This window comes from Trypanosoma conorhini (assembly GCF_003719485.1).
Source record: "Trypanosoma conorhini strain 025E chromosome Unknown Tco_14.4_contig_00714, whole genome shotgun sequence".
In the NCBI taxonomy this organism is placed as follows: domain Eukaryota; phylum Euglenozoa; class Kinetoplastea; order Trypanosomatida; family Trypanosomatidae; genus Trypanosoma; species Trypanosoma conorhini.
The window spans coordinates 1-8,547 of NW_021704807.1; the positions used below are offsets into that span (position 1 = coordinate 1).

At 66.1% G+C, this 8,547-nt stretch overlaps 7 protein-coding genes across 7 annotated transcripts, besides 15 other annotated features; 1 reads left to right on the forward strand and 6 right to left on the reverse strand.

Moving 5' to 3' along the window:
- Tco025E_08170 (uncharacterized protein) lies at positions 1 to 513 on the forward strand (the record flags this gene model as incomplete). The annotated part of the gene is made up of 1 exon (XM_029375025.1): positions 1 to 513. A coding segment is annotated over one exon (513 nt), but the record flags the coding sequence as incomplete, so codon positions are not given.
- Positions 514 to 742: 229 nt separating this feature from the next.
- Positions 743 to 766: a microsatellite.
- Positions 767 to 810: 44 nt separating this feature from the next.
- Positions 811 to 869: a microsatellite.
- Positions 870 to 925: 56 nt separating this feature from the next.
- On the reverse strand, positions 926 to 1,444 carry Tco025E_08171 (uncharacterized protein; the record flags this gene model as incomplete). Its single annotated transcript, XM_029375026.1, has 1 exon — positions 926 to 1,444. The coding sequence occupies one exon, from the start codon at positions 1,442 to 1,444 to the stop codon at positions 926 to 928; it is 519 nt and encodes a 172-aa protein (XP_029224844.1).
- A 136-nt stretch (positions 1,445 to 1,580) lies between these two features.
- Positions 1,581 to 1,623: a microsatellite.
- Positions 1,624 to 1,860: 237 nt separating this feature from the next.
- Positions 1,861 to 2,745, reverse strand: Tco025E_08172 (uncharacterized protein; the record flags this gene model as incomplete). The annotated part of the gene is made up of 1 exon (XM_029375027.1): positions 1,861 to 2,745. One exon carries the CDS (start codon positions 2,743 to 2,745, stop codon positions 1,861 to 1,863), a length of 885 nt encoding a protein of 294 aa, XP_029224845.1.
- Positions 2,746 to 2,753: 8 nt separating this feature from the next.
- Positions 2,754 to 2,788: a microsatellite.
- Positions 2,789 to 2,849: 61 nt separating this feature from the next.
- Positions 2,850 to 2,880: a sequence feature (A-rich).
- Positions 2,881 to 2,905: a microsatellite.
- Positions 2,906 to 2,918: a sequence feature (A-rich).
- A 27-nt stretch (positions 2,919 to 2,945) lies between these two features.
- Positions 2,946 to 2,986: a microsatellite.
- A 234-nt stretch (positions 2,987 to 3,220) lies between these two features.
- Tco025E_08173 (uncharacterized protein) lies at positions 3,221 to 4,327 on the reverse strand (the record flags this gene model as incomplete). The annotated part of the gene is made up of 1 exon (XM_029375028.1): positions 3,221 to 4,327. One exon carries the CDS (start codon positions 4,325 to 4,327, stop codon positions 3,221 to 3,223), a length of 1,107 nt encoding a protein of 368 aa, XP_029224846.1.
- A 545-nt stretch (positions 4,328 to 4,872) lies between these two features.
- Positions 4,873 to 5,535, reverse strand: Tco025E_08174 (uncharacterized protein; the record flags this gene model as incomplete). The annotated part of the gene is made up of 1 exon (XM_029375029.1): positions 4,873 to 5,535. One exon carries the CDS (start codon positions 5,533 to 5,535, stop codon positions 4,873 to 4,875), a length of 663 nt encoding a protein of 220 aa, XP_029224847.1.
- A 135-nt stretch (positions 5,536 to 5,670) lies between these two features.
- Positions 5,671 to 5,693: a microsatellite.
- An 11-nt stretch (positions 5,694 to 5,704) lies between these two features.
- Positions 5,705 to 5,733: a microsatellite.
- A 152-nt stretch (positions 5,734 to 5,885) lies between these two features.
- On the reverse strand, positions 5,886 to 6,350 carry Tco025E_08175 (uncharacterized protein; the record flags this gene model as incomplete). Its single annotated transcript, XM_029375030.1, has 1 exon — positions 5,886 to 6,350. The coding sequence occupies one exon, from the start codon at positions 6,348 to 6,350 to the stop codon at positions 5,886 to 5,888; it is 465 nt and encodes a 154-aa protein (XP_029224848.1).
- Positions 6,351 to 6,686: 336 nt separating this feature from the next.
- Positions 6,687 to 6,720: a microsatellite.
- Positions 6,721 to 6,794: 74 nt separating this feature from the next.
- Positions 6,795 to 6,828: a microsatellite.
- Positions 6,829 to 6,854: 26 nt separating this feature from the next.
- Tco025E_08176 (uncharacterized protein) lies at positions 6,855 to 7,595 on the reverse strand (the record flags this gene model as incomplete). Its single annotated transcript, XM_029375031.1, has 1 exon — positions 6,855 to 7,595. The coding sequence occupies one exon, from the start codon at positions 7,593 to 7,595 to the stop codon at positions 6,855 to 6,857; it is 741 nt and encodes a 246-aa protein (XP_029224849.1).
- Positions 7,596 to 7,597: 2 nt separating this feature from the next.
- Positions 7,598 to 7,654: a microsatellite.
- A 149-nt stretch (positions 7,655 to 7,803) lies between these two features.
- Positions 7,804 to 7,825: a microsatellite.
- A 139-nt stretch (positions 7,826 to 7,964) lies between these two features.
- Positions 7,965 to 8,056: a microsatellite.
- Positions 8,057 to 8,547: the final 491 nt, after the last annotated feature.

Sequence of the window (8,547 nt, forward strand, 5' to 3'; positions counted from 1 at the left end):
CACTGCCTGCTGCCGCCGCAGTTTGCCCCGCGGCACCGACCCCCCGGCCTCCCTCCCCCCGCAGGCAAATCTGCCGCCCGCCCGGTGGCAACCTCCGGGCTCTTTTCGCTCCCGGCGAACCCTCTTCCTCCCCAGCGGCTGCTCCACCGGGTCTTTGCAACTTGCAAGCGATCATGCCGTCAGGCGCGCTGGAGAATCGGGCAAGAGGCGGAGGCGCCGCTGCCGCCCCTTTTCGCCGCCCCCGACCACACGCACAGCGCCCCCGCCGTCGATGCCCGCGCTGCATTTCACCGTGAACGCGCAAGCGGCCTCTGCCAGGGCGGCAGCGCAGTTCGGCTGGGGTTCGTGCGCTTTGCGCAGGTGCAGCCCGCCCCACCGAAACTGCGCCCCTTCACGGCGGCATCTACCTCTTTCTCCCGGCCCCCTGCGCACTTCCTCCGACCCCCACCGGCGGCGAGGCGCCGACGTAACCTCTTGCCACCGCCCGGGCACGAGAACTGCGCGGGCGCCTGAGTCCTCGTCTTCGCCCCGCGCTCCGTCCCCGCAGAGGGAGGCGCGGCAGTGGAGCCGCCGGGGCCAGCGAGCTGAGCCTTCTGCTCACAACGGTTGAGGTAAAGAAACAAAAGGGAGAGAAACAGATGGAGAGGTAGTGAAGAGTACGGCGGGAGAACAGAAACGCGGCAGACGCAGTATAGAACCGTCGTTGTTGTGTGCGGTTGGTGTTATCGTTTAGCTTTGCCCACTGCTGCTGCTGCTGCTGGTGGTGGTTGGAGCAGATGCTGGGTGTGCGCAGTGGCAATCGCCCTCGTTTTCGTTGTGTTTGGGTTCGTGTGTGCTTTTTTTGTTTCTTTGTTTGTTTGTTTTTTGTTGCTTATTCGTGTATCGCGCAAACTCCTCCTGTTGGGTGCCGTTTGCCTTGGGGCCGCTACGCGCCAAGTCCTTTTTTGCCGTGGTGGGAAAGCGCCGTGTTGAACTGCTCCTCGAGTTCGCCGTTGATGCGCTTGACGGTGCTGGCGTCGGCGGCGAAGGTGTTGTGGTGCGACTCCTCGCCCTTCCCGCCGCCCATGAGGCGGGCGAACTTCGCGCGCCGCCTCGCGTCGCCGTCAAACGCGTGTGCGTGGGAGTACTGCCCGAGATCCGCGTCCTCCGCGTCCTCCGCCGTGGCCCGTGCGCGCTTGCGGCCGGCCGCCGCCGCCGCCGTTTCCGCCTCCGGCTGCTGCGGGCGGGGAAGATGCGGCCGCAGCAGCCGCCGCGCCTCCCGTGCGGCGGCGACAACGTTGGCGGCGCCGGCGGCGTCCGCCTCAACGGCTTTGAGTGCCGCAGCCGCGAGCAGCAGCAGGGCGTCACTGCGGCACGGCAGCGCGTCGGGTTGCAGCCCGCGTGACTCCGCCAACGCCGCCGCCGCCCCCCGCAGCTCCTGCGCGGCGCTCTTGAGGGACGTCATTTGTCCAAATACTGCGGCCTGCAAGTCCCCCCACACCCCTTTTTTTCTTCTGCTGCTGCGTGCACCTTTTGCCGCCTCCCAGTGCCCGTTGCCGTCGGCGGGGGCGGGGATATTTATCTTGGGGGCAAAGCAACACGCACAGGCACAGGCACAGGCACAGGCACAGGCACAGGCGCAGGGAGAGATATAACGAAGAGTGAAAGGCGAAAAAAGAAGGGCGTGGGGACGCAAGCTGCCAGGAAGAGAAGAAGGGAGTGGCGCGGCAATGACGCCAACGCCGCCGCTCTTCTAACTACGTTTTTTTTTTCTCACGCCCCTTCCAGGGCCATATATAAAAATAGTATGAAGGCATAGATGTGCGTATGTTTGCGTGTGTTTGTGTTTGGGGGTGGCGGGGGAAGTGGCTGCCGCCGCCATCACGTGACGTCGCGCTCCTCCGTCTGGGGGCGAATGGGCCGCAGCCGCGCGGTGTCCACCGTCACCGCGGCGGCAGTGGGCAAACTGGCGGCGTCCACCACCACCCTGCCGCGGGTCTGCGCCGCCACCCTCGCGCGCAGCTCCGAGTCCTCGAGCGTCTTGTACTCCTCGCGTCGCTGGCGCATCCGCGCAAAGAGGACGCGCTGGTCGTCGTAGCTCATCCGCGGCTCCGCGCTCGGTGCCGGGCCGTCCTTCGGGTGCACCTTCACCGTGAGCCGGCTCTTCTCGTTCCGCCCGCTGTACCTGGCGAGGCTGCCGCCCTCCATCAGCTTGCCGCAGAACCACAGCCCGGCCCCGTCCTCGCGCTGCAGCTCGTGCTGCTTCCACTGCCGGTCGAGGACGGCGCGGCAGTGGTACACCACCAGTCGCCGCTCCTCGTCCAGCTCGGGGGTCTCATGGAGCGCGTAGAGGCGCTCCACCGCCGCGTCCCGGCCCCCCGCGGGCACGCAGCACTCGTCTGGGTAGAGGCGCTCCGTCATGCCACGCAGCTCCTCCGCGGCGGCGTCGAACTCCTCCGGCGTCACCGGCGCCGCCGCGTCGCGCAGGCGCCTGGACGTCGCCTCAATCAGTCGCTCGTAGGCAGCCGCAAGGGCGGCCTCGCCGTCGTCGTCGTCGCCAGTGCCGCCGGGGGATTTTGGCGGCCGCCTTCGCCGCACCTCCGCCAGTAGCTCCCGGGCGGAGAGCAGCTGCAGCTTCAGCTGGTGGCGGACGTTTTGGATGCGGCAAAGCCGCTGCGCCAGCGCGGCGTCAATGGCGGTGGTGGCGGTGCACGCGACGGTGAACTCGTCCGGGAACGTCGTGCCCTTCACCGTCAGCAGCACCATCGTGGCGGGGAGGGCGAGGAGGAGAAGGAGGAGGAGGAGGGGGGTCTCCGTCACGCAAGCGCGCTGGGAGGCAGAGTGGCAGCAGCACCTCCCCGCACAGCCGAAGGAAGGAGGGAAGAGGAAAGAAACGGGAAGAGAGAAAGAGAAAGAGAAAGAGAAATAAAGAGGAAAGAAAAAAAACACGTCACTAACGGGCGGTACACCGCCGCCGCCACCACCACAACCACCGCAGCAGCAGCACAGGCATACAGAGGGGAAAGTCAAAGCCCAGGGAAGGAGGCGCAATAAAGACACAGACATGTGCATGCGTGTGTATATATATAACACGGAATACAAGGCAAGCGGGAGGTGCAATGATCTTCGTCTTCTTTTTCTTTTTTGTTCGGTTTGCGTGTTGCCTGTTTGGGGGAATGCGTGAGGATGCACGTCGTTGTGTGCCTCCCCCCTCTCCCCGCCCCGCCGTCATCACGCGGCCCTACAGTTCCTGGGAGCAAAGCTGGCGCAGCTGCTGTCCCAGCAGTGTGCACGCAAAAGGGTGCGGCTGCGCGGTGGTGGCTTTGCTCTCCCGCGTGGAGCGCGCGAGCCCGACGTGCAGCGCCTTCGCCCACTGAAGCGCCTTCGCCAGATGCTCGGCGCCCGCCTCGGTGACGGTGCCCGCCCCGTGGCACAGCTGCAGCACGGCCCGCAGGACCAGCAGATGTGTCCCCTTGCAGGCGGCGAGGAGCTCCGCTGCGGACTTTGCCTGCGCCACCGAGGCCGCGCTGAGGTAGTCGGCGAAAAACGCCATGGCGCGGCCCCACTGCTCGTCGCGGGGGTCCTCCAGCTGCAGGTCGATCACTGCGAGGCTGAACAGCTCCGCAAAGGCGGCGTCAATGTCCACCTCGCCCCCCGCGGCCCGCAGCGCCTCCGTGAGCGACTGCAGGAAGCCAAGCCCCTTCTGCAGCACCAGCAGCCGCAGCGAGAGCAGGGCCTCGCCACGGCTGTGCTCTGCTTCGCCGCGGGCGAGAATCCGCGCCGCGGCCGCGCCTATCCTCTCCAGCGGCAGTTCGCTGTAGCTCCAGTCCATGGCATCGCAGAAGCGCATCCACGCCGCCGCCGCCGCGGCGCCCAGCGGTGCCGCCGCGGACGACTGTGGCGAGGAGGTGAAGTAGCAGGCGGCCATCACCGCCTGCGCGGCGTAGCGGGTGAGGGAGGCGGGGAGGGCGAGGGCGTCCAGCACCCGCTCCGAGTTGGCGTAGTAGTGGACCACCTCGTGAAAGTCCACCACAAACCCGCAGAGGTGCTGCGCCGCAACCATCCACGGCCCGAGCACGTGGTGCGGCGCGTCCGGCGAGCCTCGCAGCTGGCGCCAGCTGCGCAGCGCGCTCACGGTGCACTCGTAGAAGGCCACGAAGAGGGACGCCTCCGCGGCCTGCGCCGTGTCCCGCAGCTGGATAGCGCACGCCGCCCGCACAGCGAGTGCCAGGCAGCGCAGCTGGGGCGTGTGGTCAAACTCCGCGGCAGCGTCGGGGCCCAGCAGCTGCACCAGCTTCCGCACCGCCTGCGTCATAAAGGCAGGGAACACATCCTGGCCGAGGTGCATCACCCGCTCCGTGTGCTTCCACAAAGTTACGACGGCGGCGCCCAGCACAGGCTTGCTGAGAAAGTGCTCCACGGCGCACGAGGCGAGAACACTCACGTTGCCCCCACAAAACTTCCTCAGCTCCCGCCGCAGCACGTCCACCTTGCCCGCGTCCGTGTTCTCCAGCAAACGCAAGTAGTCGGCGATGGGCTCATTGCCGAAATTCACCACCGAACCCCCCTTCGACGCCTCGGTGGCGGGCGTGAAATTATTAAAGAGCGACGCTGCCTGAGCGGCGGCTGCGGCGGCCTGCTCACTCGCGCGTCGCTTCGGCTTCGCCGTGTCCTCCGTGCCCCGTCGCACCCGCTTCCTGCGCTCCGTGGCTGTGCTTTGCGCCCCGGAGACCACCGCGGCGGCACGCAGGGCGCCCGCACCTCGCGCCGGCAACACCAAACGCGCCGCGCCGCCCGTCCCCTTCTGCTGCTGCTGCTGCGGCGGCGGCGGTGGCTGCTGCTGCTGTTGGACGGCCTCTTCCTCCTCCGGCTGCGGTCGCGCCTTCGCGCGTGTCACGCGTGCCGCGGCGGTGGTGCGGCGGCCGCCGGTGTCCCCGCCGTAGCCCAGGCGGTGCTCCAGCTCGCCGAGCGCGGCGCGCAGGCTCTCCACGAGGTCGTGCAGCGAGGCGGGGTCAACGCCGGCGACGACGACGGGGGCGGGGGCGGGCGGTGCTGGTGCCGGGGCCGGGGCCGGGGTGCCGGGGCCGGTGCGGTGGGCGGTCGCTCCTGCAACTGTCGCCGCAGCCCCTCGCAGAGCTTCTGCTGCTCCCCGACCTCCTCGTAGACCCTGGCGAAGACGCGCCTGCAGGCCTCCTCCCGCTCACACGCCTCCACCACAAAGGCCTCGAAGAGGGACTTTATCTGCTTATGCTCCTCCAGCGCCGCCGCCTGCTCGCGCCGGGCCCGCTCCAGCGCCTCCCTGGCGCGCTGCAGCTCGTCCTTCAGCCTCCGCACGCTCGCCGCGGTGGCTTTGCTCCCCACCGACTCCTCCGAAGTGCCGGCGTTGTCGCGCCCCTTTTCGGCGGCGCCCTTCACGCCGCCGTTGCCGCGGCTCCCCTTCGCCTCCGCAGACACCCGCAGCAGGGCGTTGGCCTGCCGCAGCTCCCTGTTCTCCTTGAGCAGCCGCTGCAGCTCGTGCCGGTCCTCGCTGGCCAGGGCGAGTGGGTCAACGCTCATGTTGCCGCTGCGGTGGTGGGGTGCGGTAGGCGCGCCCCTGTTCGCGAGCCCCCAGCAACACCCAACGGCAGAACCCACCAACGCCAACGGCGGCTCGCCACCCGACTCTCCTGCTTCTAACCTTGACGCCAACCCAGAGACAGAGAGAGAGAGAGAGACACACACACACATAGATATATATATATATATGGGTATATAGAAAAGGGTGGTCGCTGCCTCTCTCTCTCACACACACGCAGAACCTTAACTCGAGTGGCGAAAAACAAGCACGAACGGAAACAGCAGAATAAAAAAAACAGAAGGGAACGAAGGAAGAGCAGCACGCCGCGCGGCTCCTGCGCTTGCCGTCGTCAGTGCGTTGCCGACGTCGCCCTCGGCTCCTCCAACAACTCCCACCAAAGGCGCTGGTAGCGCGCCAGGTGCCGCTCATACTGCCGCGTGAAGGCGCCGCCGTGCTCCTGCCACAGCGCGCTGAGCCCGCAATCCTCGCCCCCCGCTGCGTGCGGCGGTGGACGCAGGACTCCCCTCCGCGCGTGGCCGACGTCGGCGGGGCCCGGGATAAGGGCGCAGCGCCGCCGCTGGTGCGCCAGCGCCTGCTCCGCCTGCTCCAGCTGCCGCTCGGCGTCGTCCACCACCTGCTCCAGCTCCTGCAGAGCCGCCGCCTTCTCGTCCATGAGGAAGCTCCAGGCGACGAGCTCATCGACGGCGCGCGCCAGCTTGTGAAGACGCGCGCCCTCCTGCAGCGTTGCCTCGTTCGCGTCCTCCGCGGCCCCGCCGCCGCCGCTGCTGCTCGGCAGCAGCGCCCATGCAGACATTCTGCGCCTACGGTGCTTTTACTACTTGCTGTGCGGGTGGGCATGCGGCGAGTGAGGCGCGTGGGAGGCGACGGGGGGGAGGGGCAGACAGCGCCGGCGCAGGGCGCAGCAAAACGCGGGAGCGGGCAGCTCCCCGCACGCACGCGCCCAACCCGCGTACAGAAACGGAGAGTTTGGAAAAGAGCCAGAGAAATATAAACCCCGTGTCAATGTCCCTCCCTTTTTTTTTTTCGCCGCGGCCTCACTTCTACTCACGGCGGCACCACTACAAGTCGTTCGGCGGCGAGCGCTGAGGGGGGGGGGGGCACGTCGCGCCCACACTTTTCGCGCGAACGCACAACAACAACAACAACAACAGCAGCAACAACAAAAAAAAAAGAACCCCCAAAACTCACAGAAGCACACACACACATATATATATATATGCAGGCCACCCGCTATGCGACTCTACTACTGCTACTAATGCTAATAATACTACAGCAGCGGCTACTGCCGCTGCGACGTCTAGAGCACGTCGCCCGGTTTCCGCATGCGTGTGCGAAAGAGCCAGTCGTCGTAAATTTTACGCTTCTCCTCGACAAAGTTCTCCGGGTAGGGCGTCTCCCGAATCGCCGCGTTTCCCGTGAGTGCCATGTAGAGCAGGGCCTGGTTGAACTCCTCCATGCGGGACATGGCAAACTCCTTGTTGTACAGGTGGCGGCAGTTCTTGGCGGCGTTGTACTGCCCCTCCCGCACCAGGCAGCGCATGGTCATCTCGTTCACCAGGTTGGCGTGCGCCACGTAGACGTCTCGCTCCCGCTCCAGCCAGTTCTTGTAGGCCAGGTAGTGGTAGTAGTCGTTGTACTTGCCGTCCACCGGCGGCGGCACCTTCGCGTTCACGTACTTCGTCCGCGGCCAGCGCCAGGAGGCCCACCAGTACTCCTCCGGGCAGGGGTTCGGCCGGGTGTAGGCGTCCGCGTAGCCGCGGGGGCGCAGCGGGGCGACGGGGCTTGTGGCGTAGTCGAGCCAGCCGTCGTACTTCCGCTCCAGCGCGGCGCCGAGGAGGGGGATGTCGGGGTCCTGCCCGAACTGCAGCTGCAGCACCCGGGCGAAGCGCTCGAAGACGCCGCGCGGCGGCGGCATCGCCTTCGCGCCGTCGAACGCGGGGAGTTCCGCCCTAAACTCCTCCGACGCCATCGACGGCGTCGGAATCCGCGCAAACGGGGGAGCATCACCGTCGCCCTGCGGCGCCGCGGCAGCCGTCATTTTCTCCCCCTTTTTTTTTCTCTTCTCTCTCTCTTTCTCTTTCCCTTCACTCTCTCGCTTTGCGTGCGTGTGTCCGGCCGCAGAGGCGCTCAGGCGGGGGCGGCGGCGGGGCGCGTAAATGCTGCAGCCGCCGCGACCACCTCGTCTTCTGCCGGGCGCCGTCGCAGCCCCACACCCACAGCGGCGGAGCACAAACCAGAAGAGAGAGAAAAAAAACAAAACAAAAAAAACACGCTAAAAACTCCACACACACACACACGCAAGCGCGCGGCGGCCAGGCACCGCAAAGGGAGCCGCGGCCCCGCGACACGCACCCTCCGCCCCCTCGCCGCTCCCCAAGAGGACGGGCAAGCGAAGGCGACGAGGCTGAAAACCAAAGCAAAAACACAAAAACAAAACAAAAACAAAACAAAAACAAAAACATGAGCAGGGCAGTACACAAAACACATCCAAAAAAAAACGGGAGGGGGGAGGGGCAAACGCACAAACAAACCATCTCCCCACCCACCCACTCACTCGCCCCCAGAAAAAAAAAAATAATATTTCAGTAGCAGAGAAACAATGTCAACGACGAAATCCCAACGGCTGCAGCAGACCTCAGCCGGCGCCTACTAACTAGAAACGGCACACGGCGCCTCAAAAGGCAACTTACACTCACACAACAAGACACGCAGAGCCATAGGCTGCCTTCAAAAGACTGGACAAAAGCCTTTAACACCCGCCGCGCAGGCGCAGCACGAGATGCAGCGTGGACTCCTTCTGGATGTTGTAGTCCGCCAGCGTGCGGCCCTCCTCCAGCTGCTTCCCCGCAAAGATCAGCCGCTGCTGGTCCGGCGGGATGCCCTCCTTGTCCTGGATCTTCGCCTTCACGTTCTCGATCGTGTCGCTCGCCTCCACCTCGAGGGCAATCGTCTTGCCGGTCAGCGTCTTCACAAAGATCTGCATGCCGCCG